At 57.8% G+C, this 25,697-nt stretch overlaps 3 protein-coding genes across 3 annotated transcripts in view; 1 reads left to right on the top strand and 2 right to left on the bottom strand.

Moving 5' to 3' along the window:
• The window catches only part of LOC117652720 (sodium- and chloride-dependent glycine transporter 1), a 35,400-nt gene extending 19,755 nt beyond the window's left edge, over window positions 1–15,645 (top strand). Inside the window, exons 2-13 of the mRNA XM_034397813.1 lie at window positions 9,134–9,282; window positions 9,715–9,845; window positions 9,927–10,077; window positions 11,737–11,919; window positions 12,518–12,675; window positions 12,762–12,984; window positions 13,060–13,226; window positions 13,313–13,567; window positions 13,651–13,878; window positions 14,276–14,476; window positions 14,556–15,131; window positions 15,202–15,645. Coding sequence (XP_034253704.1) covers window positions 9,147–9,282; window positions 9,715–9,845; window positions 9,927–10,077; window positions 11,737–11,919; window positions 12,518–12,675; window positions 12,762–12,984; window positions 13,060–13,226; window positions 13,313–13,567; window positions 13,651–13,878; window positions 14,276–14,476; window positions 14,556–15,131; window positions 15,202–15,645 — 2,853 coding nt within the window. The 5' untranslated portion in view covers window positions 9,134–9,146. The remainder of the gene's footprint in view (window positions 1–9,133; window positions 9,283–9,714; window positions 9,846–9,926; window positions 10,078–11,736; window positions 11,920–12,517; window positions 12,676–12,761; window positions 12,985–13,059; window positions 13,227–13,312; window positions 13,568–13,650; window positions 13,879–14,275; window positions 14,477–14,555; window positions 15,132–15,201) is intronic.
• A 1,719-nt stretch (window positions 15,646–17,364) lies between these two features.
• Window positions 17,365–22,238, bottom strand: LOC117652719 (spidroin-2-like). Its single transcript, XM_034397812.1, has 7 exons — window positions 21,908–22,238; window positions 19,620–19,829; window positions 19,459–19,531; window positions 18,365–18,941; window positions 18,108–18,190; window positions 17,887–18,007; window positions 17,365–17,442 (listed from the first exon to the last, which is right to left on the bottom strand). The coding sequence occupies exons 1-7, from the start codon at window positions 22,236–22,238 to the stop codon at window positions 17,365–17,367; spliced, it is 1,473 nt and encodes a 490-aa protein (XP_034253703.1).
• Window positions 22,239–23,511: 1,273 nt separating this feature from the next.
• On the bottom strand, window positions 23,512–25,641 carry LOC117652845 (mitochondrial GTPase 1). Its single transcript, XM_034398002.1, has 8 exons — window positions 25,061–25,641; window positions 24,913–24,977; window positions 24,608–24,805; window positions 24,381–24,528; window positions 24,147–24,305; window positions 23,989–24,070; window positions 23,785–23,894; window positions 23,512–23,693 (listed from the first exon to the last, which is right to left on the bottom strand). The coding sequence occupies exons 1-8, from the start codon at window positions 25,146–25,148 to the stop codon at window positions 23,584–23,586; spliced, it is 960 nt and encodes a 319-aa protein (XP_034253893.1). The 5' UTR covers window positions 25,149–25,641; the 3' UTR covers window positions 23,512–23,583.
• Window positions 25,642–25,697: the final 56 nt, after the last annotated feature.

Raw genomic sequence — 25,697 nt, 5'->3', positions numbered from 1 at the left:
AAAGCGTAACTGTATGTTTGAGTCAATCATAACGTTACGCTTGAAGTTACGCTTGAAATGAAGCGTAGATAAGAACTTCTCACATGTGCATATAGATTGGGAGAATCTTGTCGGATGAGCCTGTTACGCTTGATTTCAAGCGCAATAACTGATGACGCTTAAAGGGTAATGCCACGCTCGCGGTGACGATTGACAACTCGAATCTCCGTTCGATAGTTGAATGGATCGATTGGATGGGAAGTTGACGTGTTTTGAACGGGAAGGCCGGAAGCAGGGCGGGGAACTGGGGCAAGGCGCAGCAGGCGGCGGTGCAGGAAGGCTAGACGCCACAACGAGGAAATTCTCAGACGAAAGGTATTGACGAGTGTGGAGAAGCATACCGCCACGCACTCACACCTACGCCACACACACACGCACGCACACGCACAGGCCTCACGGCCTCGCCGATACGTCACAGTAATGGTGGCGAGCGAGGTCGCGGTGGTCTACCGCCCCTTCCAGCTTCCAGCCTTGCAAAGCACGTAGTAAAACAGGAGTTGGAGCTCTCGGAGAGGCGCGCTGCCGCGCTCGCGCTCGCGGTCTGGTCGGTCAAACCCCCTCGCCTGCCTGCAGGCTGCAGTGCAGGCCCAACAATTGGCGTGCCATTGGCAGCGTGCCGTGGCGTGCCGTACCCGCATGCAACTCGAGCGGAGTTGCACAACCGGAGAGGTGTGCGACTGTCGCTACAATTTAGCGAGCGAGCGAGTCAACTGTTCAAGCAGTGGGGGGACGCCGAGTGTAGTGATGCGTGTCGCTGTGTTACAAAGCAGCAGTACAGTGGTGTGGCGGACTAGACGGTCGCCGTTTGAAAAGTAAAAGCCAACGTCGTCGCCCGGACGGTGGTGTGGAATGGATTCGCCGTTACCATTCCTCTGTCGAGCACTGTGAAATTTTGGCCGATTTCCTTAACTGTAATTTTATACCGGCGAAGAGGGCATCCTACCGTCGCACAGCAGGCCAGAAGTAGGGGCGGCCAAAACTCTAGACGCGTTTTGAACTATAAAGTCGCTAAATTGGACTCGAACCGAACGTGCGACCCCCACCAATGGATTCCTCGTTCGGAGAGCAATCCATTGGTGGGGTCACAGGTTCCGTTCGAGTCCCATTTAGCGACTCTGGCTGGAGTTCAAAACGCGTCTAGGGTTTTGGCCGCCTTCCACCGGTCTCCTGGCCCACTGTGTGAGTGACGTCACTGCCCACGGCGCACGCGGGGCACGCACGCGGCCGGCCCGTCGAAGCTAGCGAAGCTCGGTGTGTTCCTGGTCGGGGTGCGCCAGCATACGGCCAGCACCGCTGCAATCGGAATATCAAGTCGCCTCGGGGAACCTCGCGCGAAATACTGATCACTCCACCTCGCACGCCCGGCGGAACTGATGAGCATTACTTATCGAGGAGGAGAAAAACGTTCTGAGAGAGATAGATAGATAGAGAGAGAGAGAGAGAGAGAGAGAGAGAGAGAGAGAGAGAGAGAGAGAGAGAGAGAGAGAGAGAAGAGATCGACCTGCTGAGTCAATGGACAGTCAATGACAGTTTTTTCGTAATTGTGATCCGAGCGCCGGGCGGTCGATGGCATCGGGGAAGGCGGCCCGGGGGTCATTATTCCGGGAGCGGAAACAACGCGCGGCGTGAAAAAGACAAAAACAATAAAAACAACAAAAGGGAGCGATCCGTGAATGGCGCACCGCCGCCGGGGCTTTGCAGGCTTCGCAGCGGAGGCTTTCGGGTTCCCACCGGGAAACTCTATCACCTGGATTCGATTTCTGTCCGGCACAAAGCCCGCGGCGATGCAGAGCATTCTCTGTCTCTCTCGCGCTCGCGGGGCGTTGCGCGCGGTCGCAACGGGTGCGAGAGAGACGGAGCGACGGCAGGACTTGGCCGCCCTCGCACAGACGCACGGCGCGGCGCGCTACGCTAGTGGTGTAGTGGTGGGCCGGCCGGGCCGCGCAGGTGCAGGTGTTCTCGGACGGCCTCAACAAGGCCGCCGCCGCCGCCGCGCGGTGACGTCAGTGGCCGCCAAATCGGTGTCTGTCTGCGGAACAGCTGACGGCCGGGCCACTTGGGCGGCCTTTCTTGCGGGTCACCCTGCCGTGTGTGAAAGGAGAAGAAGGCTCCTGGGAAATAGACCCCCCCCCCTCTTTTTTCGGTGTCGGAGCGGTGGCGGTCGCGCAGGTGAGCGGGCGCCATCCACCGAGAATAGAGATCTCGCTCTGTACAGTGGCGGCGCCGCAGCATGCGGAATCCCCGTGCAAATGGTGCGGGTGAACGAACTGCGAGCTCAGCGCGCTCCGTCGCACACACTGCTTGCAGTCTGCTTGCAGTGCACTCACTGACGCGTCGGATTCTCACGCCTGATGAGGCGTGTTGTTTCTGTTTCGTAAACGTAGTGACCGAGTGCTGGGCGCCGAGCAAGCGAAGCAGCGAAGCTCCACTGATTCCGAGAGTCGTTTTCGTCGCTCTGTCTCCCCGTGCGGGTGCGAGAGAGACAGCGCGACGAAAACGACTCTCGGAATCAGTCTGCTGGACTGGACAATGCGAGTCCGGGTCCGTATACGAAGTACGAACCAAACCGTGCGAAAAAGGCTTTTTCTGGCCGCGTCGTTCTATTTGGGCCCCTTGTCCATCTTGCGCAATGTCCACTTTGTCCATTGAGGGTGGCCAGGGCCCTGCCCGGGGGGCTTTCTCCCCGACAGTGTAGCCGCCACGACGACATTATGGCATGTGCGACACAGCCACACTGAATCACTGAATGCTGTGACGCGACGGCGACGCGACGCGCGGTGGGACCGGCCGGCATGCCACGCAGACAGCAGCCGGCGAAAGTTATTTTCTTTTCATTGAAGCGCGCAAAGCGGTGCGGAAGGAGAGAGAGAGAGAGAGAGAGAGAGAGAGAGAGAGAGAGAGAGAGAGAGAGAGAGAGAGAGAGAGAGAAGTAACTGAGAAACAAATACGCGACCTGCCTTGTCTGCTGGAAGTGGAGCACTCCATTGTCGCCCGATCCCTATCCGCGGTCCGCCCCCGCCCAGTGACGCGGCAGCTTCTTGCCTTCGTCGCGTCGTCTCGCTGCGTCTCGCACAGTCCGTGACCAAATTTCCCGATTTTCGAGGCCGCTGCCCCCGGTCCCAGCCTGCCTATGGAATGCCAAGTCTAAAGTGTGGGTTTGCGCCGCGTTTGGGATCCGAGAATGCCGATTGCGCGTCTCGCTGATGGCAGTGCTCGCCCTACACTGTAAGTACTGTACACTGCGGGCAGGGCAGGGGCAGGCCCTGGGGATCGGTTGCGCCGGCCTCGACACGCGCGTGGGCGGTGGTGGCGGTGCGGGCGGTGCGGGCCTCGCCTCGTCGCAGCGTTCCGAATCTCTTATCCCGCGGGCTGCTTCTGCAGAGTGCTTCCGTCTCTCTCGCGCTCACGGGGCGCGCCGCGCTGCCGCGCCGGTGCGAGAGAGACAGAGCGGCGCGCGCAGTCGTCCCTTTCGAAACGCGGGCTGGGCGGGTCCGCGACCAAGGGCCTGGGCAGCCGTGCGCGGCCGAGAAGGGCGGCCAAGGGCAGCCAAAGGACGGCCGTGGTCATCCTCAAAGGGCTGCGGTGGCGTGCCCGGGGCGGGGCGGGGCGGGGCGGGGCGGGCAGGAGTAACGTGGCGCGCCGCGGCGCGGCTCTCGGAAAAACGGGGCGCCGGATCGCCGGCAAGCAGACGACACGACGGCAGCAGTGTAGGGTTTCTATCGGAATTGTTTCGGCGTCGCCTTTCTCGCTCACGGCGTGGCGTGGCGTGGCGGAGCGAGGCGGGGTCGAAACACTTTCCTTGCTTTGTTTTTGTTGGCGCTTGGAGCTCGCCTCGCGGCCCTCGCGGCGACAACGCGGACGGCGACGCGGAGACTTGAATGCGCGCAGAGGACGAGGAGCGCGTCGCCGCGCACAGTGGGCCAGAAGACCGGTGGGGCGGCCAAAACTCTAGACGCGTTTTGAGCTCCAGAGTCGCTAAACGGGACTCGAACCGAACGTGTGACCCCACCAATGGATTGCTCGTTCGGAGAGCAATCCATTGGTGGGGTCACACGTTCGATTCGAGTCCCATTCAGCGACTCTGGCGCTCAAAACGCGTCTAGAGTTTTGGCCGCCTCCTCCGGTCTTCTGGCCCACTGTGCGGAGGAGCTCCGTCTCTCTCGCCCCTCCGCGAGGTGCCCCGTGGGTGTGCGAGAGAGATAGCCAGTGCGGTCCGTCCGAAGCAGGCGGCTTGATCCGCGCCCGTCACTGCGTACCCCCAATGACGTCACTGACGGCGACGCAGCGACGTCACGCTGGCGACGCGGCGTGATTTATTTATCACGGGAATGCGTGAGACAAAGTGTGAGAAAGAGAGACGAGCACAGACAAAGTGCGACAAAGAGGGGCGACGCTTGGTCGGCGCGTGCGGCGCCTTCGCTTGCGCTTCCGGCGCGGCGACGCCGGGGACGCGTCGCGGAGGGATGCGCCCGGACGACCCAGATCCAGCGACGCTCCCACGGCGCACAGTGGGCCAGAAGACCAGTGGAGGCGGCCAAAATTCTAGACGCGTTTTGAGCTCCAGAGTCGCTAAATGGGACTCGAACCGACCGTGTGACCCCATCAATGGATTGCTCTCCGAACGAGGAATCCATTGGTGTGGTCACACGGTCAGTTCGAGTTCCATTTAGCGACTCTGGAGCTCAAAACGCGTCTAGAGTTTTGGCCACCTCCACCGGTCTTCTGGCCCACTGTGCGGCGTGGCGCGGCGTGGCGCGGCGCGGCATCGGGACAATGGATCGCGTCCTTCGCCGCCCAGAGTGTGTACTTTCACGAGTAAGGCCCGGGCGGGACGCCCTGTCTCTCTTGTCTCCGTGACAAGCAGTTTCGAATTTTCGACGGACATTTTCGAAAAGTTCACTTGAGCCTCGTCTTCTTTTTTCGCGACCCTCGTTGTGCGTGACCGGCCGCTCGATAAGAAAGCCGCCTGAAATCTCAGGAAAATCGTTACGTTGGGTTGCAGAGCGGACCGGCCGCGTGCGTGGCGGTGTGGCAGTGTGGCGGTTTGTTGTGGTGCCGTCGCCGTGGCAACGCGACGGCGGCGCGGTGGCGGTGTGGCGGCAGTGGCGGCGCGACCCCACCCCTGCGGCCTTGAGGCTTCAGGTGCGCTGCCTGGCCAGCGCCTGCCGGCCGATTCAGAGGAGCGGTTCGTCGCTCTGTCTCTCTCGCACCCTTATGGAGAGCCCCATGAGTGCGAGAGAGACAGCGCGACGAAAAGGACTCTCGGAATCAGTGTGCTGGCGCAGCAGGCGCAGTGCGTCGCCCGCAGTCGCCCGGCGTTGCCTGGCGTTGCTTTGCCTCGCCGCGGTGCGGCTGGACAGGGGCGGCGACCGGTACTCGCAGGGGCGGCGCCAGGGCTCTTCGAAACCGACAGAATAGGCCGCTGGGCCTCAACGCATCCCAGCAGCCCCGCCGGCCTCCGCCTGGTGGCGGCGGTGCGTTTCTGTTCGCTATGCAATCGCGCGGGGCGCAGCAGCCAGGCCGGCCGGTTCGCTTCGGTTCGACCGTTACCCGGAAACCGCAGAAGGTCCGCGCCAGCGCGCTGTTCGGCGGGAAAGCATGCAGCGGCGGCCGAGTTTCTGCAGTCTGTTTTCATTAGTTTTTTGTGGATAGGGAAGTCTGAACCGTAGGGACCGTAGGTGGCACCGTTGGCGGCGGTGGCGGCGACCGCAGAGTGCAAGCCGAGTGCATGCGCACCGCGCTCCAGCCGCTCCAGCCGCTCCAGCCTCCGCCGGCGCGCCGCGTCGCGCACTTCATTCCGCCGTCATGATTCTTATTTTCTCGCGTGCCGTTCAAATTTCCACTCGGAAAAAAAGAAATAACGATTATTTTCCACTCGGCTCGGAAGGCTCCGGGGCGGCGAGACCCCGTTTGGCTTCGAGTCCAGCCGCCGGCGTACCGGCGTACCCGCCCAGCCCGGCCGGCCGAATACGCGCCGCCAGACTACTCATTCCGGGGTCGTCGCTCTGTCTCTGTCGCACTCGTGGGGGGCCTCACGCGGGTGCGAGAGAGAGGAGAGAGAGAGAGAGAGAGAGAGAGAGAGAGAGAGAGGCGACGCTCCGGAGTCGGTCGGCTGCAACGCCACGGTTCAGTGAACTGTCGCCCCTCCCTAACCCGACGGGGGCAGTCCCTGCAGGTCCCTGGGGACGCTCCGTCAACGACGTGCCCCTTATCACCCTTTCAACGCGTCGCTCTGTCTCTCTCGCACCCGTGTGGAACGCCCCACGAGTGCGACAGAGACACAGCGAGGGAATCCAGAGCAGCGCGTCAATAAAAACAAAGGGATTCCTCGGGTCTGTCGTATCTCTAGACGGCTAGTCGAACAGAACGGGGTGAGGCTGGACTACCAGACCAACCACATGGTTGTTCTTACTAATCCCAGGCGCCTTGGTCGCGTTCGAACTGCCGACCTGGTGACTCAGAAGAGCAAAGTGACGCACTGAAAACTTTGCAAAAACGTTCGGTTCCATTACTTTTTCGCCTCCAGGCTGTGATCCCCTCGTGAGTCATGTGTTTATAGACGGCGGCGGCGGCGGCGCGCGTAACTGCCGCTCCCCGCGACGCAGTTGCGTGCCTTTGCTGGAGGCCGCCGATGACGGCCGTATGAGTGCGCATCCCGCCTCCGAGACCTTGGCGACCGGCTTGCATCTGCAGCGCCGCTGCCGCCGCGCCACCGCCACTGCTTATTTTCAGTCTTTGCCTTCTTTTCCGCGTCCGCGCCGAGCTGCCAGGAGGCTGAGCAGTGCTTTCGTCGCTCTGTCTCTCCCGCACTGCCGGCCCGTTCCGGACGCGTGCGAGAGAGACAGAGCGATGACGGATAATCAGCCTGCGGCCGATCTGCCAGCAGTTCCTGCTGCCATCGGGAAAGTCTGATCGCCTCGCGTCTGCCCGTCCTTGCCCTTGCCCCTGCACCGCCTGCTCCTCTCCGCGCCCCTCCCCCACCCCCTTCCCCGGGCCGTCCGGCCGCGGCAGGCTGGGTCCGAGCGGGGCGCCTCTCTCTCCCACACTCGTGGGCGCCCCCTACGGGTGCGAGAGAGACAGAGCGACGGGCCCTCGCTCAGCGCAGCGTGGCGGCCCCACCGGACTGAGTCCCGCTGCCGCTTCCTGCCTGCCCCTAGATTCCAATTAGATTTCGATCCGTCCGGACTTTGTCATTATTTTTCGATCCAGCAGAGGGAGACAAAAGTTTCATTTTGATGCGCACATGCTCAGACATTTATCAAAATTTCATTATTGTCCTTCGTGCCTGTGCATTTTCTTTATCACGAAGTGACGTTGGGTGCGCTGAATTTTTCATCGTGATGATGATGATGATGATGCGGCACTTGTGAGCAGAGAATTAGTACTAATTTTTAAGCAGCACGCATGGAGCAGCTGCTGCATATGCAGACTCGACGGCCTCTGCAGCCGGCAGACAACTAGGCAGAAATCCGGCCTACATCGGCTGGCCAAGGCTTCTCTAGGCTTGCCTAGGCTTGCCTAGGCTTCCCTGCCTACCTCAGCCTACTGCCCCGCGCATTCCTGGGGCGGGTGTGGGAGGCGTCGTGGTGCTCGACAAACGTTCTGCTGACGGGGCGACGGGGCGCGTTCGGACGCGGATGGGTTGGGTTAGGTTTGGTTAGGTTAGGTTGGCATCCTGGTACCGTAGGCTTACACTGTAAGAAATTCCGTACTTTTGTATGGAAATAATACAGAAAAATATAGTACGGAGGTACGGAGAAAAGTACGGAACGTTCCCTACTTGCTTCATATGAACCCATGTAAATGGGTACGGAAAAAAAGTACGGAACGTTCCGTATAGTTGGCAAGTACGGGCGGTCCAGGCAAATTATTGACCAGACTTTTTCCGTACTTTTTTCTCACAGTGTAGGTGTTGCCCATCATAAAACAAGGAAAGTCCCGAAAATTCCAAAGTCCTCCATAACTGCGAGAAGACTAATTGGGTCAACTGTTTGTCTGAGAAAAAGTGTGAATGGCCTCTCTGGCGCGCGAGTGGTTTGCTCGAAGTTCAGACTCCTGAAGTGATTCTCACGGTGGCAGCAGCGCGCTGCCGCGAAACAATAAGAGCCGAAAAGCAGCGAAACTGTCTGGGCAGTCTGGCCGAGCGGAACCCAGCAACCTAGCCTGGCGCAGCCTGGACAGGCAAGTGCCGTTGTCCATCCGTCCGTCCGTCTCTCTCTGTCTCTCTTTCTGTCCCGAGGCGGCGCCACGGCTCCTCGGGCGGCGCGACGGACGCCAACAAGTCCCGTACCGCGGACGAGTACCGTGGCGCGGTGCCCCGCCGTGCCGTGCCCCGCCATGCCCACGGCGCACGCACACCGCCGCCGGCGCTCGGCGTCTCGGACACTCAGGGTACCGCACGGTGCGGTGCGGCCGGGCGGTTCCGAAGAGTCGTCCCGTCGCTCTGTCTCTCTCGCACCCCTCCGAACCGCCCGGCCGCCCCGCGAGTGCGACAGAGAGAGAGACAGCCGCGCCGCGGTCTCACGCGGCCCTGGCGCCGCCGTGCGGGCGTGTGTGACTGCGCTCAACACAAATCTAGCGAAATTCCACTTTCCTGGAACGGCGCATTGAGTGTCGCGAACGGGGCCAGCGGTCCCAGTGCTCGTACACTGGCAAACTTAAACTTGTCGCTCCGCGCGCAGAAAATGGGCAGCGTTTTTCGAGCTTTTGTGGAGCGACGCGTCTTGCCTAATGAACACGGCGACGCGGCGGCAAGGCCGGCGATTGACACGCCTCGCTTTGCGTCGCTTTGTCGGGGAAGTGCAGCGGGTGTCCGAGACCTCGCGCGTCCGCGTCCATTTCCTGGTGGCGATTCTGCACGCCTTTCCGATATTTGGCCGCCTCGCGGAAGCGGACGGTGTGGCGGAACATTGAATTAGTATTGAAAGGGCGGGTGCCTTGGACCGGGCCAAGGACGCACTGGCGGCAGCCATGGCCGTGTGACTGCCACATCCGCCGGCGTAACGCGCCCACTGTCCACCAATCACGTAACACGAGCAGTGTTTCTGCTTTTCCCGCGATCCCGGTTTCCTTATTTGCCGCCTTGTTTGCGCAGGTCATGCGAGGTGATGCCTGAGGGAGCCCGCGGGGCCAGCCCGCTTGGCCAATGGCCGCACAACCTGAGCGCCACCTTGGCGTGCCTCGGCTGCACCGTCGGCCTCTTCAACATCTCCAGGTTCGCGGTGCTCAGCGTGCAGTTCGGAGGTAAGACACCGCGACACTGCAAAACGGAAATTGGAAAATACCGGAAATTGCGTTTCAAAGTTCTTTCGGCTTCTGTTTTAAAAAAAAGTTTCTCTGCACTTTTTGATTCACTATTTAAAAATATTGGAAAATACTGGAAATATCGTTTCAAAGTTCCTTCGGCTTCTGTTTAAAAGAACGTATTTTTTGCACTTCTATACATGCCGGAAACTCACACATTTCAGCGGCATTTTTTTCCCCACCAAGTTTTCTGGGAATTTCTAAGTTCTGTTTTTTAAACAGTGTACCAAAACGCGTAGTTTTCTCGTGTGTTGTGCTCGCGTGTTGGCCGCCATAAAACCCACGCGCTCGGACGCATCATCGATCCTTGGCGTTTAGTCGTCTGTAGAATGTAGTTGGTTTGCTCATCGATGTCCTCGCTTCCGTTTGCAGCCAACTTCATAATCCAGTTCCTACTCCTGTCGGCCGTCTTCGGCGTGCCGCTCTACACATTTCAAGTATGCCTGGGTCAGTTCCTCGCGGCGGGTGCCGTGGACATGTGGAGGATATCGCCCGTGTTCCAGGTAAGCTCAAAACAAAGTTGTTGTTGTTGTTGTTGTTGTTGTTGTTGTTGCCGCGTGGTTTGAATCACAACGCTTCCGCAGGGCATCGGCATCGCGCTGCTCGTGTCGCAAGCCCTCATCGGCGTGTACAGCACGGTGGGCGTGTCGTGGATCTTCATCTACTTCAGGGACTCGTTCATCACGAAGCAGGACCGCTACCGCTGGGCCGAGCCCTTCGACCTCTACAGAGAAGGTGAGCAGCTCGGGATAAAGGAGTGTAGCAGAGTGTAGGAAGCGCTGCTGGCCGCCTTGCTGGCGGGGCACAGTGGGCCAGAAGACCAGTGGAGGCGGCCAAAACTCTAGACGCGTTTTGAGCTCCAGGGCCGCTAAACAGGACTCGAACCGAACGTGTGACCCCACCAATGGATTGCTCTCCATTGCTGGGGTCACACGTTCGGTCCGAGTCATTTTTAGTTACTCTGGAGCTCAAAAGGCGTCTGGAGTTTTGCCCTCCTCCACCGGTCTTCTGGCCCACTGTGCTGGGTCGGGGGCCGCGGGAGTGAGTGGCGTGGCGTGGCGTGGCCTGGCCTGGCCGGGTACACAGATATGAAATCCGGCTCACGCGCAGTGCTTACTGCTCCACGTTGTGGCGTGCGGCACCGTGTGGGAAGTAGACTAGGTGGTGTATGGCAAAAGTCCCGGAGCAGTGTATTCCAGGCAGAGCCACTTGTCGCTCTGTCTCTGCCGCACCCATGTAGGACGCCCCGTGAGTGCGAGAGAGAGAGACACATGCCACCATGGGAATCAGCCTACAGGTCGGTCCCCTTCGGGCATTCAAGTCCAGCCTGCCACCGTCAATGGACGGACGTCGTGGGTACAGCGAATTTCAACTCATAACTTGACGAGTGGGAATGTAAAGCGAAATGTGCGGCCTGACGGGGTCACCCTACAGGTAGCTCGTTGGCTAAGAGCCCGAAGAGCAGCGCACAGTGGGCCAGAAGAAAGACCGGTAGAGGCGGTCAAAATCCCGGACGCGTTTTGAGCTGCAGAGTCGCTAAATGGGACTCGAACCGAACGTGTGACCGTGACCCCACCAATGGATTCCTCGTTCGGAGAGCAATCCATTGGTGGGGTCTTGCGCTCAGTTAAGTCCTGTTTAGCGACTCTGAAGCTCAAAACGCGTCTAGGGTTTTGGCCGCCCGCGCCGGTCTTCTGGCCCACTGTGCAGCGCGGAGAGGTGAACGTACAGAGGTATTGTGGGAACGTGAATTTAAACAGGCTGAGGCTCGGCGACTCGGCGCGCATAGCGGAAAGCGTCGTCCCTCCCTGTGTGTAATTATGCTCCCCTCTGAGGCTCGGCTGGGCCATCCCGGCCATCCCGGCCACAGCCAGCGGCCGCATTCCTAAAATCACACTTGCCCGCGCTTCGCCGCCTCGCCGGCCTTTGCCGAGGCCTTTGCCCGCGCTTCGCCGCCGGTCCGAAAACCTGGAACACGGAGGCAGGTCAGTCACTCGGGTACATCTGGAGTGGTTGACCCATACCGCGTTATTGCCTCACACCGACACACTCACTCTCTCTCTCGCTCCCACTGACTCGACTCACCCATATGACTCACTCGCTCTCTCACTCTGGACCAATCGCAGAGATGAATCGCGGCGCGAAACTCTCGTCCGCCAATCAGAGCGTTAACCTTGCCGCTTGTCATCACCGCGTCGCGGTGGCCGCGCCAGACCACGCAACCTGGCGAAATGCAATTTAATGCAATGCAGCGCGGATGCTGCGCCGCGGCCGAACGGGAAACACAACGACACACTGTCTTGCAAAGAGAATCGAATTGGAGAAGCCTTTGCAACTCTCGCACCTTCCACGAAAGACGACTTAATAACCCGTTTTCTGTTGTCTCCCCCGCAGACCAAAGACTGTACTACAACGCCACGCCGCACCTGGAGCACACCGTGCCGGACTACCTGAACGGCGTCGTGCTCCAGCGCCACAACCTGGCCCAGCCTGAGAACTCCTTCGGCCACATCAAGTTCCAGGTGGCCTTCAACCTGGCCGTCGTCTGGATGATCGTCTTCGTCTCGCTCAGCAAAGGTGGGTGCGCGGAAAATTTTGGGGGCTCCAGGAATATTGGTGGATTTGGAAGACGGTTTTTCCGGGTGACGCCCCGGCGCGACGCCGCCCGCGGACCGGCCCGTAGCCTCCCCGCCGCGCGCGCCGGCGTGGCGGGATTGCCTACCCTGGGTCTCGCAGGCGCTAGGCTTGTCTACTTCACCGCTCGTTTCCCGCAAACGGCCTCAGTTTTTCCTAACGGGGTGCCTAAAAAAATCAGTTTCCGCGAAGTCTTGTGCGAAATGTCGTCCCCCCCTATCCGTGCACTACATGACATCAAAGGCAGGAGCGCCTTGGTCATACTGCGAGTGGGGGCTTGTAGTCGCTTGAGGCTCTTCTCCGCCGGGGTAAAGTGTCACCCCAGTAAGGAGGACCATGTCTCGTTTTGCAGTGCAGGCGAGCATGTGTCGGGCCCGAAACGGCGCACGATCAATTGTGGTCTAGCCCGTAATGGTAATGGCAAATGGGCGTAGACTGCCCCGCAACGCAGGCGAGTGTTGCGGGCTGGCCTACCCTCGACTTGGCGGGCGCTTTTCCGCCGTCACTGTTTTCACGGTTTTCTTTCTCGCGCATTCCGCAGGGCTGCGGTCCTACGGCAAGGTGGTGTACGTGTTCTCCGTGGTGCCCGTGTTCGGCATGCTGGTGCTGTGCACCAAGATGCTGGGACTCATGCCCCGCGACTCGAACCACCAGGTGTTCCCGGAGACCGAGTGGACCGACTTCTTCACCAACTCGGAGGTGAGTCGAGCTGAGAGGAGGAAGTCTTGCTTCCCTTTGCGATTGGCTGACGCGGCCTCACGCTTCGCTGTGATTGGCTGCCGCAGTGCTGGGTGTCCGCCACCACCGAGGTGTTCCTGACGTGGGGGCTGCTGGGCACGGCCGCCATGCAGATCGCCTCGCACAACAAGCAGAAGAAGTTCCTGCAGCGCGACTCGAGCCTCGTCATCGTGTTCACCGTGTCCATGCTGCTGCTCGCCGCCTTCCTGGCCAACATGTGCGTGGCCCTCCTCAAGGCCAACGGCTTCAACTGCGTGCCCAGCTCTTTTGGTGAGCCCATTTCGGAACCCGAACGTGTTCAAAGTAGAGAAACGGCCGTGTAACTAACTTTTGGTGCCGTTCCAGAGCGGATGTCGACGTACCAGTTCCTGCAGCCCGTGGTGCTGGACCGCTACCAGGCGCCTTCGCAGTACGGCAGCACCCGGCCGGCCAAGATGTCGCACTCGTCCTACGTGATGGGCGACCGCGTGCAGCGCCCGGGCTCCAACACGGCGCAGGAGAGTGGCTACCAGGTACACACTGTCAAAATTTTCTGTCGTAAAACACACACACACACACACACACACACACAATAATCATGTCCCTGCCTGCTCCCCAGGTCCTGCGGCTCGCCACCGAGCTGGTGCCCGCCACGCTGGCGCTGCTGGGCGCCGACCAGGTGTCTCCGTTCTGGGCCGTGCTCTTCTACTTCGTGCTCATCCTGTTCGGCATCGCGCAGCAGCTGGCCATCTGGCACTGCGTCATCACGGGCATCATGGCCATCAACGCGCCCACCCTCAAGTCCTGGGAGACGACCATCACCTTCTTCTCCTGCGCGTGCGGCTTCATCCTGGGGCTGCCGATGACCACCGAGGTAGCCGTCGACCGCCAACTTCGTTCGTCAAAGTTTTTTTCCCCCAGTGACCCGGAAAATTGATTGAGCCATTTCCTTTGCAGCTGGGCATCTTCGTGGTGTACTTCCTGGACTACTGCGTGGGCAGCGGCTGGTGGATCATGGCGCTGCAGCTGCTGCAGGTCGGCGCCGTGCTCATGGTGCGCGGCAGGCCCTACAGTGGCGAGAACATCGCCGGCATGCTCTTCCACAAGACCACCTCCTGCCTCATCACCTGGGCCGCGCCCATGCTCACCTTCACCTGGAACGTCATCCTGCCCGTCATCCTCATGGTGGGTACCAGGACGATCGCTCTGTCTCCCTCGCACCCCTACGGGACACTCCACGAGTGCGAGGGAGACAGAGCGACGACAGCACCGTCGGCGCGTACCTGGCCTGGCGCACAGCAAGTGGGGCGTGAACCGCATTTAAAGTGGCGACGCCCCTTCCCTTCGCTGCTTCGCTGCTCGGGATGCAGTGTGTTGTGCAAGCGCCGCGCCGTGGCCGCACCGACGCGGCAGTGTCTTTTCGTGTTCGAGCCGGAAAGGGGACACTTACTTGGCACGAACAGCGATCGGGCGAAACAGCAGACGACAGTGATTTAGCAACGCGTGATCGAATGACGTGCTCCGGGTTCAAACGCTGGCGTCGGCGGGGAGCTTCATCCTGGTTCTGTTTCTGGGCGCGCAGGTGGTGTGCATCACGGTGTTCAAGAAGGGCGGCTCCAGGGACCTGTACTCCTGGCACGTGGGGCTGGGCTACGACTACTGGCCGCTGTGGGCGCGCGAGCTGGGCACCATGCTGCAGCTGCTGCCGCTCCTCACGGTGCCCGTCGTGGCCCTCATCCAGACGTGCCGCTACCTCTCCGGCGGACCCCCCGACATATTCGACGTGAGTATACCGACGGGTCAGTTTGAGTTTGAGTCTTTGAGCGATTGAGCGCAAAGTCATATGATTTTGACCTCCACAGCGAATCCAACTTCTATACCGTCCTCCCGTGGACGGTGACGGCAGTCTTCACGACCTCTCGACGCAGACGGACGCGCCGGCGGACGGCGGGCCTGGCGGCGCGAGCGGCGGCAACCAGGAGAACGCCGTGATCGAGGACCCGCCGCCCAAGTACACGCCGCCGCCGTCGTACACCACGGCCACGGGCGCGAGGATCGCCAAGATGCTGCGCCAGAGCTTCCGCCGCAGCGTCCGCCGAATCCAGCTGGCCGTGAGCAGTGTGGGCGCGGCGGGCCCCGGCGCCATGTCCGCCGCGTGGGGGGCCGACGCCGTGCCCGCCGCGCCCGTGGACCAGGGCGTCGCCGGCACCGCCCCGCCCGCGCCCGACCCGGCGCCGTCGCCAGCGCCGCCCGACTACGCCGCCGTGCTGGTGGAGATCAGCCAGGCGTCGTTGCACGACGTGACCATCGTGCTCAACGACGAGGACGCCGCCGACGCCGCCAGCTTACCGCCAGTAGCCGCGCCGTCACCAGTGCCATCGCGCGCGCAGGGGTCGTCGCCTGTGCCGTTGCGCGCGCAGGGAGTCGTCGCCTGTGCCGTTGCGCGCGCAGGGGTCGTCCAGGATGGAGACGTTCCTGCGGCCCGGCGCGCCGTCCGGCGGCCACCAGAGGACGCACTCGTCGCAGATGACGGCGGCCGACGTGGCCAACGTGCTCCGCAGCAGCGTGCGGCGCCCCACGCCGCCGTCGGCCGCCGCCACCGCGGCCACGCGCACGCAGAGCATGTGCGCCATGCGGACGCGGCAGTCGCAGCGGCGCCCGCGCACCATCACCATCGGCACGGCCTCCGCGGCCCCCGCCAGCGTCGCCGTCACTGTCAGCGACGAGGACGCCGTCGACCCCGAGAAGGCCGTCGCGAACCTGAGGCAGGCCGACAACCCCAGCAGGCTGTCGTCCGTGCCCAGCTGCGGCTCCAGCCGTAGCTCGTACTGCAGCGCTGCCGGGGGCGACGGAGGCGACGGAGGCGACGGGGGCGAGGCGGCGTCAGGGCCATGCCGCCCCGAGCACACCGACGTCGACACCGAGGAGGACTCGGACGGCAGCATGGTGTAGTCTCGGCGAGGAGAGGAGTGCGACTGTCAGCCAATCGGGAGAGAGTTCGGATCCCTCCGGCTGTCGTCGCTCACGTGTATTTTTGTTCATTGCTGTGATATTAGAATTCCGACTCGACGAAGTTGGGGTAGCTTCCCGCCATGTACATGTTTAAGGCTGCTCCGCCGGGGAAGTCCTCTGCTAGAAGCGACCATTTTCATTTTAGAAATTGGCGACACGTATTAGCTCCGGTGTACACGATGAAACGCTCGAATTGTTACGTTTGCACGTACATACTAGTAACTTCTGTGAAGTGTGTTTTAAATTATGTACCTGTGTGCAAAGAGGTAGGAAACATCCAATGTTGCATAGTCATCTATTGCATTGAAGTAGCTCCCACCAAGACCATAATATTTTCAGGGAAACGTGCGAGAATTAGGTGTATTTGAATGTGAAATAATATTTATTGTTTAGTATTTTTTGTTCATTTAGACTCAAATGAATTGTTAAATATTTCAAATGGATGCATTCCTTCCCTTTTTTATCAGCTCGAATTATGTAATGACATAATGGCTGCTCTGTTTGAGCGGAGCTCCCATCTCTGTGATATCTTGTAAAAGTTTGTTAAACGGAAATCACAATGTTATCTCATAACTATAAGTCGTCTGAACTGCCGTTGTAAAGTGTACCTCCTTGTTACACTTTTCTATAAAAAAAAAAGAGAAGAGCCTGGGCTCTATGAACGTTTTTAACTTCTCAGATGGGGGAATGCATGCACAACGATTGAAGGTCTGTGATGTAGGTCTTTTTACCTGTCTTTGAATGATTTTTCAATTGTTTAGTAACCATTAGACAGACTGACAATGTGCCTTGTCATCTCAAATGTGTATCATAATACACTTTTACATCCCATCCAATGATTACCATACTGTAAGGGTATCAAGACTGCCAATATTAATTGCTTTATTTTAGATTCAATGTTGTAGTGTGTCTAGATTTCTTTGCTATGATAAATCTTGACAAGAATTAAAATGACTTAATTAAGACTTGTTATGTGGCACTGCCAAGCCAATAACATAATAATGTATAGGCATATTATAGAAATTTTAAGATCCGAAACATCCCACTCATAAATTATTACTGTAACTATTTATTGACGTTTGTAAAGGTGGTTCCTTCCTATCCCATGATCTGGTAAGACATGGGTGACTAACAGTCGAAATCAAAATTTACGAATGTGTGTAAAATCGAGACAACTACGCATCTCGAGACTTTTCTCCTGGAAGTTGCAAGAACCTCTCTTTTGTAGGGTTGCTTCATATGTGATATGACCACCACCTTTTTCGTGCAGTGGCGTGGCGTGTGCAATACACAAGGTGCAATCGGCCCGGTGCTTGTTTCTTCTGTGTTTTTTAAACTAGTCTGTTCATGTGAACTTAAGTCACACGTTCACACCTATGGAGAGTAAAGAAAAATGCTGTGTACGACCTTTGTTCCTTTCTTTCCCCCGGTCCACGCCACCAAAGAGTTTCAAGGAAAATAAAAAACACCGTGAACGAGTCTTAACTAAAACGTTCCTGCTTATTTACATGCTACAAGCTACAATCGAAATATCACAACAACAACAATGTTATTCCTCAGAATTAATTGCTCGCAATCAGTCTAAACACGTCCAGTAGCGCCGGACACATCTTTCCCAAAGTCCAATTCTTACAGTGTGCCTTACTGCTCATTTCCCACTCATCGTGCTGGAGCTGGAGCTGGAGAAGCATCCGCCTCCTGGAAGGCTGCCCCGGTTGCTAAGTGACGTTGAAGGTCCTGGGGCAAACAAGAAACGGAGGAGATTAGTGCGGCAAGGACACGCTGGACCTCCGCGAAGTCCGAGTGTATCCGAGTGGAGGCGGCGCCTGCGCGGTGTGGATAGGCAACCCATCGTACTCCTGAGAGTGGCGTGCGGCGCAGTGGCGGGGCGCTCGCTCAATTCTCGTGGCGGTGGTCGTCCGCTCAAACAATTTTTCATAATTCGTAGCTCGTTGGCTCAAAAGCTCGTTTGCTCGATGGCTCGTTTCTTTAACGAAACGTAGCTCTGCGCCGGTCTCCTGGCCCAGCGTCTCTGGCGTTCGTACCTGGGGGTTGGGACTGCCCGCTGGAGCTGGACGTGGCGAAGCAGTCGTTGTTGTTGGCGGGGGCGGCGGGCGCCACGGGGGCGGCAGCCTCGGCCGCGAAGCCGCTCCGGGACGACAGGGGGCCCGCGGCGCCAACGGAGGCCGCGGGGGCCGCGGGGATGCCGGAGCGCGCCCCCAGAGCCACCTTGCTGGGGGCCGCGATGGCGTTCTCCTCCGTGCAGGCCTTGGTCTTGCAGCGCCGGGTGGCCGTGCCGGTCCTGCCGCAAGAAAACGCACATACATCACAAGTTGACTCGTCAAGTCCACGTTTTACGCGGCCACAACTCGTGAAAGCCGGCATTTTCTAGAGACACTCACCGGACGTCAAGCTGGCCGGCGCCATCGTGCTCCTGGGGTTCTTGGTGGCCGCCGTAGCCTCCAGTGCCCGAGCCGGACTGCGACTGGGAGTTGGAGTTGGAGTTGGATGTGCTGCCGGAGCCGCCCTGGCCGTAGCCTCCGACTTGGTTGCCGCCCGGGCCGTAGCCTCCGACTTGGTTGCCGCCCGGGCCGTGGCCTCCTACTTGGTGGCCGCCCTGGCCGTGGCCGCCCTGGCCGCCACCGGAGCCTGATCCGGCCTGCGATTGCGAGTTGGAGTTGGATGTGCTGCCCGAGCCGCCCTGGCCGTAGCCGCCGCCCTGGGGGACTTGGTTGCCACCGTAGCCGCCCTGGCCGTAGCCGCCTTGTCCCTGGACGCCGCCGCCGCAGCAACCTTGGCCGAAGCTGCCCTGGCCGAAGCCACCTTGACCGAAGCCGCCTTGACCGAAGCCTCCTTGGCCGCCCCCGCTACCCGAGCCCGAGTTGGACTGCGACTGCGAGTTGGAGTTGCTGCTGGAGCCGCTCTGGCCGTTGCCGTTGAAGCCAGGGAAGCCTTGCTGGCCGAAGCCTTGCTGGCCGTAGCCGAAGCCTTGCTGGCCGAAGCCCTGCTGGCCGTAACCGAAGTCTTGCTGGCCGTAGCCGAAACCTTGCTGACCGAAGCCCTGCTGGCCGAAGCCCTGCTGACCGAAACCCGAGTGGCCGAACCCTGACTGGCCGAAGCCCGACTGGCCGTAGCCTTGCTGGCCCCCGAAGCCGAAGTTCGGCTGCTGATAGCCGAAGTTGCCGCCTTGAAAGCCGCCGCCGCCACTCGAAGAGGACGAGCTGGAACTGCTGGAGCTGCAAGAGCGAAAGAGAAGGCGCATGAAAAATCAATCGCTGACGAGGGAAGGACCACACGGGCAATCCCAGACAGAAATTGTTCGTCGAACCGATGGCGAATCAATCTTCCCTCGATCTCATGGTCAAATTACCATCGATCCACAGCGATAATCGATGTTGATTCGACGATCATCGACGCACAGAGTCTGCCTGGGACTGTATAGTCCTACCTGGAGCTGGAGTGGCCGTTGCCGCTGCTCTGCGAGCCGCTCGTGGAGTGCGACGCGGACTTGCCGCCCGCGCCGCTGGAGCTGGAACTGGAACTGGAGCTGCTGGAGCTGGAGAAGCCGTGGCTGGAGCCGCGGCGCACGCGGTTGTGCTCCCTGTCGACGTCGTCCACGTCGGGGTGCTCGGAGGGCCTGCCCAGCAGCCAGCCCTTCAGCGCCGAGGCGGCCGGGTCATCCTCGTCGTCGTCGTCCTCGTCGTCGCGTCGTCCTGGAAGTAGCCCTGGTTGTCCTGCGCGGCCGGCGCCGGCTTGCTGCCCAGCGCGTTGTCCTTGGTGGCGGCGTCCTCCGGACTCTCCTTCTCCAGGAGTTCCAGCGACGAGTCTGGCGACATTCAGCCGATATCGTCAACGTCACAAAAAGTGGACGCTTATTTTGGAGCGTTGCCGCCGTGTTTGCAGCTTCGCCTCACCTCGCGGGTTGGACGACGTGCTCAGCGCGTGCAGCAGGCGCATCAGGTCCACCACGCTGATCACGCCCTCCTCGGGCTGCCCCTGGACCGCCTTCAGCTTGTCGGCCTCCTCCGTCTCCTCCGCCGCCTTGGACGCGTCGAGCGACGCGTCCCTCGTGTGGTCCGCCGGCTCCACCTCGTCGTCGCCGTCCTCTTCTTCTTCGTCGCTGCCTGAAAAGGAGCGGTTCATTGTCAGTAATGGCGCAAGCATTGGCATCATCATCATCATCATCAAAGGACGCGAATGTCTGAAGAGGAACAGCCCCGCGCCAAAAAGGACCGGTCGGGACAGCAACGCACAGGGGTGGCGCGCGTTGCCTACCCCGTCCATGACAGGCGCTCTGGACTTGAGAGGATGGACCACGAGTGATCGAACCGACTTGAGGAATACGACTCCCGTCGTAAAAATAGAGCTGGTTTTGAGAGACGGCACTAACATTGCGCACACTGCCCGAACTGCCTTCCAGAGAACCGCAACGACCGTTTCATTACCATTCATGACGTCGGCATAGATTGTTTTCTATCACACAGTGACGACTTTCAGTCTGTGGCAAGATTCTCGGCTGAGCTGAGAGTCGTGGCGGAATCACAACCATATTGTTTCAAGTCTCTAAAGCGGTCCACGGGTGCCTTGTCTCGGCCAGTGCAAACGTGTCGGCGTACAGTCTTCGCCTGGCTCGTTCCGCGTTGTATCTTTTTTATTGTGAACACGTCTGGAGTTTTTTCTATCGCCCGTTTGGCGCCATTGTTTCTGACCTCCGTGACCCGAACCGCGTCTTAGTCACGTCGGCCTGGGCCCTGCAGAGCCCATGCACTAACAGAACCAGTCTAAAAACGAGCATTTGTCTACGAGGAGACCGCGACACGCACAACAAGAGCCTGCTTTTGGTGAAACGTGCCAGGTTTCCGCTTTTGGCTGCCACCACCGAGAGGATGAGTGGAAAATTATAACGAAAATACAGTCAACGAGAGTCCACTGGGGAGGGGGCAGACTAGAGCGCTAAGAACAGGTTCCCGGTTCCGACGAAGACAGCGAAGACACCGCCAGGCCGCGCGGCCGCCGTCACTCCACCAGAACATCCGTCACTCCGTCACTTTGCCGAGAAATACCGGGAAATTAGCGCAGCGCACCGCGGCCCGTGAGATCTGTCGCTCTGTCTCGCTCGCACCAACACGGATCGCCGTCTCATGAATGCGAAAGCCCTCTTTAGAGACAGAGAGGCGAAACCGCGCTCTGGTGAACTTGCCTTGTTGCCTTCCAATCTCTGCCAAAATTGAAAAATCGAACCTGGAGGGCCCGTCAAGAGTCAGTATAAACCACACTGTTGAAAACATTGTTGGGTGGCTCGTTTTTCGAACATTTTCTCTTTAGACTCGACGGGCCACCCAGGCGCTTGGCCGGGCTGCTGTTGCCAAATGCAGGAGGCTCAGGAGATGGAAGACGACGGGGCGCCCCCCCACCCCACCCTCATTACGAATTGCCTGTGGCCTATCGAACAAGTGGGACGGAGAGAGGGAGGGAGAGAGGGAGAGAGATGCACTTGTTGGTTAATCCCCGATCCCCGGCCGCCGTGTGACGTCATGACGGCGTCCCCGACGGTCCATCCTCCGCCGCTCCGACGGCGACCTGGCGAGCTGGCAAACGCGCTGATGACGCGCGTGGCTGGACAACAACAACACGCGCTGCCACTCTCTGTGTGTTTGTGTGTGTGTTTATGTGCGTGTGTGCGCGTGTGGGAAAGAAGGGGTCGACGGCGCACGACGCGCGCTGCGCTGAACCGAATTTCTTTTGACTCGGTGAGTGCGTTCGGGGAGCCGAATTCGCGGACTGCAGTCTGCAGGGGGAATGAGACAAACAACAGGAAGCCCAGAAGCAGAGCGACTGGTGACTGGTGGACTGCTGGTGCGGGCACTCACTGCGGGGCATTCCCTGGGCATTCCCTTCGGCGGGAATGACGCGAGGGAAACGGATGCTAAGTATGATGCGAGTCGTGACAAGCAGCAGTGGGTGGCGCTTAGACGCTTAGAGCGTTTGTCGCCATGCTGGCATCATGCTGGCATTGCCCTGGAACACTCAGTTATCTGTCCATGCACCACCCCCCGAGATACTATCCTTGACGACAGCTCCAGCAAAATGAAGATCCGCGTCTTTGGGAGGCGTATTGTATCAAGCCCAACGCAGACGAATCATTTCGTGATCCGGCGATCTAATTCCAGTGCCAGCCGGTCTAGTCGCCACGTGAACCAACCTGACGTGGAGGAGTCCATGAGGCTGCGTAGCGACGTGAGCTCGTCGAAGAGCCAGGTGGGGAAGGCGCCGGAGCCGTCGGCGGCGTCGGAGGCGTCGGCGGTGTCGTCCGCGTACAACTCCTCCGACTCGTCGCTCCCGGCGTCGGCGTCAGGGGTCGGCGACGTGGGCGTCTCGGCCGGCAGCGTCGCCGCGGTGGTGGCCGCGGTGGAGGCCGCGAGGTCCTCCGACGGCATCCCTTGCGGCAGCGTCCTGTACATCGTGGTCGCGGCCTGGGCGTGGACGACCGCGGCCAGCACCACGACGGCCAGCGCGGCGCCGCGGAGTGTCATGCTGCTGCTTGTCTTGCCGCTGCGAAGTGCGTAGTACGTGTTGCTCGCGACCGCTCCGGCGCCGGACTGGCGGCGTGGCGTCGCGCTAGTCAAGTGCTCCTTGGTGCGGGCCGCGGGGCCGCGGGGCTGTGGGGGCGCGGGGACCGCCGGGCAGGTGAATCTCCAGCCTTGAAGCGAGCTCGAATGAGCAGCAAGCAGCAGCTGCGTCTGGCCGCCGGGCCGGTGGGGACGTCGACGGCACCGCCGGGATGGGCCGAGACCGCCAGGACCGTCCTCCCGAGGGGCCGCTGTGGGAGCGAGCACAGTGGGCCAGAAGACCGGCGCAGGCGGCCAAAACTCTAGGCGCGTTTTGAGCTCCAGAGTCACCAAATGGGACTCGAACCGAACGTGTGACCCCACCAATGGATTGCTCTCCGAACGAGGAATCCATTGGTGGGGTCACACGCTCGGTTCGAGTCCTGTTGAGCGACTCTGGAGCGACGAAACACGTCTAGAGTTTTGGCCGCCTGCGCCGGTCTTCTGGCCCACTGTGCGGAGCAAGCCGCCAGCCGAGCCCTCCTCCTGGACTTCCCGGCAACTCGATGCCGGGCGCACGGCCACGAACCTCTCTCTTTCTCTCTCTAAGCGAAGCGCAGGCATCAGGTCCACCTTTACGAGGGAGCCACTCGCGTCACGTCGCCCGGCCCGGGTGCAAAAGCAGCAGACTAATTCCGAAGACTCGTTTCGTCGCCCTGTCTCTGTCGCACTCATGGAGCGCGCCGTAGAGGCGCGAGAGAGACAGAGACGACTCTTCGGAATCGCCCGGAAGGTTTGCGTCACGCGCCGGTCCACACATGGCGAGCACTCGCGTGCGTCGCGTGCGCCGTGCGGCCCAACCTGGTAGTTGAACGGCTCAACAAACACGGGCACTTCGGATAATTGGACATTTTGCATTAGAATCGTCCGTGGCGCATCGAGGCGCAGCAGACTGAGCGAGAGAGACAAAGTTTGTCTGACAAACCCCAATGACAAAAGAATGGCGTGCCAATATCAGGGGGCAACGTTAGGCAGCGCCGGTGTTACCGTGGCGGTTGGGTTGCCTACCTCCCCGGCTGTTGGTCCGTCTTTGCACTTAACTTCCCGAGCATAACTTGTGTGTAAATCTGTGCTTTTAAATTGTACTGAAAGCAAAATTTGGGCCTTTGGGATTGTGTTGTTGGATTAATGCGCAAGAGAACTGTCTGTCTTCAAAGTCCAAAAAATAATGATTTCATATCGAGGAGAGACAAGATGTTTCAGTCTATTTGTTTATTTTAGTTTGTTGCATTACATAATAGCTAATAAAGGTTTACAAAATAAACTTGCATCACAAGAGTAGGTCGCAGTCAAGGAAGAAAAGGCCCAATTCGCCTCGGCGAAACATCCTTACCATATTTGTAGCGGCCGATTCAATGTTGGGCCTGACTACCATCTTGCCTAAGTAAAAACACACAAACAAGATAACAAATTAAAAGAACTCAGTGCGAATATTAGATGAAATGAAATAATATCAGAAATGATTGATTACCTGTACTTAAGTCTTTCATTTTTTTGGTAAGTTTTTCATTCAAAGCATAAAGAGTCAGTACTTCCAAAATATCATCAGATGGTTCTTTGAGACCAAGTTTCTCAACATAACTGCAATAGGATGAAAATTTCAAGTCTAAGTGGTAAAAAAAGTAGTTTAAGTCTGGTAAGAGAACGATGATTCTCATGTAAAATGTACCATTACCTATAATGCCCGTGTTTATTGAGCCAGTATAAAAGATAGTCTGCAATATTTATTATACCAACTAGATGGTCTTGCATACTTGCTGCAAAAAAAGTAAAATGAAAAACTAAAGTCAAAATTGTATTTAATAGCTACAAACTGCACTAACAAATACATACCACACAAAGCAAGACGAAAAGCAGCCTCAACATCTCGTACTTGTGGTTCCAAAATACCAGGGGAGTCTAGCAGGTAGATAAGAGGTTCATAAGAAACTTGGATTTTTGTTAAAACAGACCGAGTAACACCAGCAACAGGCCCCACCTTCGTGGCTTTTTCTAAAAGAACAAGAAACAAAAAATTAAATCAATGAAACAAAAAATTGAAAAGAGACATGGTTTGTAAATACTTACTTCTTTTTGAATGATAGTTTCTAAGTACATTTATTAATGATGATTTTCCTACATTAGGTACACCTATGACAAGAAGATTGTAGGATTTTTCACTCTGACGGTTATATCGATGGACATTCATAATTTTATTGGTAATTGTGGGAAGAACCTAAACAGAAAGGAGACCTCTTTATCATTTCTACTTCAAAAAATGTTTAAATACTCAAATTAAACCACAAACGACCTACATCCCTGACACCAGGCCCCTCTGGTGTTCTACAATCAGTAAACAGCACATCCGAGGCATATCCTTTATTTTTTACTGCATTTAATATAATGCTGTGCTGGTCTTTTGGAATTAGATCACACTTGTTCAATACTAGCAAGTGTGGCCGAACGCCTAGCAAGGTAGTTCGGAAAACCTCATTGCGTCCACTCAGAGGAATCTGGAGAGACGTTAAGAAAACGAACACACCCAACGCAAAAGCATGTTGGAAAGTTGAAAGTGGAGTTCCTATATAAGTCAAATAAATAAGCAAACAATCAAGGATACACGAGCATCATGGACTTCTAAAATGCAGTCGACGTTCATTAGTTGCTGCTGCATCTGTTTCATCCCTGTCACAGAACAAAACATACATTTGTAAGGAATACAGCAAAATCATTACACTAACCTCAAGTAAAAGGGAAACATGCCATACCTTTACCCATGTGGCCTGGAAACCACTGTAAAAAGTTTTTAGCAAATGCTTTACCGAAACTGGGCCTCAGATACTTCAGCTGAGACATGACAATCTACAAGAGGAACAGTTTTCAAGGGAAAATATCTTTGAAAAGGTGACCACGATTCCTGTATGTTTGTTGTGGTTTTAAATGTCGTCTGCTAGCATGTACCAGCATGAGAATGACTATCACAAAGAGTTATTCTACGTGAGCAATGTCAGCAAAAAAAATACAGGTGAAATTGTTCTATTTAGTTAGCCACGTCAGGTGAAGAAGTGCCACTTTCAAACTCTAATCTTGACATTAAATGACCACAAATCAGTCAATTAGCATTTTGAATGTTGGCTGCTCCGTAAAGTATTGCCATCATTTACAAACTAAAACCATTCTTTTTAATTTGAACGCAGCGTTTCTATCTTTTAATAACATTATTCTGAACTTAAAAACCTGGTTTCAGATCATGGAAATATGTTTATTACCGTTCGATTGAGCAACGTAGCGTGCTAGAAAAGAAAAATGCACTTTCTCACGTTTTCCGTGTACTTTGCTGTAGTAGTCAAAGCAGCAACATTATATTTTAATCTTCCTTTTTACACATAATTTTAAAATAAAATA

This window comes from Thrips palmi, unplaced genomic scaffold (assembly GCF_012932325.1).
Source record: "Thrips palmi isolate BJ-2018 unplaced genomic scaffold, TpBJ-2018v1 HiC_scaffold_7, whole genome shotgun sequence".
Taxonomy (NCBI): domain Eukaryota; kingdom Metazoa; phylum Arthropoda; class Insecta; order Thysanoptera; family Thripidae; genus Thrips; species Thrips palmi.
Note: the sequence above shows the minus strand (reverse complement) of the source record. Positions and strands in the feature narration are given on the sequence as shown.

What these genes read in the sequence shown, in the direction of transcription:
- LOC117652719 (XM_034397812.1), bottom strand. Translation starts at nt 22,238, where the DNA reads ATGACACTCCGCGGCGCCGCGCTGGCCGTCGTGGTGCTGGCCGCGGTC. An exon ending in CACGTCGTCCAACCCGCGAG is followed by an intron (nt 19,532 to 19,619) that starts GTGAGGCGAAGC and finishes GAATGTCGCCAG; the next exon opens with ACTCGTCGCTGGAACTCCTG. An exon ending in CCGCGGCCCCCGCGGCCTCC is followed by an intron (nt 17,443 to 17,886) that starts GTTGGCGCCGCG and finishes TGTTTGCCCCAG; the next exon opens with GACCTTCAACGTCACTTAGC.
- LOC117652845 (XM_034398002.1), bottom strand. Translation starts at nt 25,148, where the DNA reads ATGTCTCAGCTGAAGTATCTGAGGCCCAGTTTCGGTAAAGCATTTGCT. An exon ending in TCCAGGCCACATGGGTAAAG is followed by an intron (nt 24,978 to 25,060) that starts GTATGGCATGTT and finishes GTTCTGTGACAG; the next exon opens with GGATGAAACAGATGCAGCAG. An exon ending in TAGAAGTCCATGATGCTCGT is followed by an intron (nt 24,806 to 24,912) that starts GTATCCTTGATT and finishes ACGTCTCTCCAG; the next exon opens with ATTCCTCTGAGTGGACGCAA.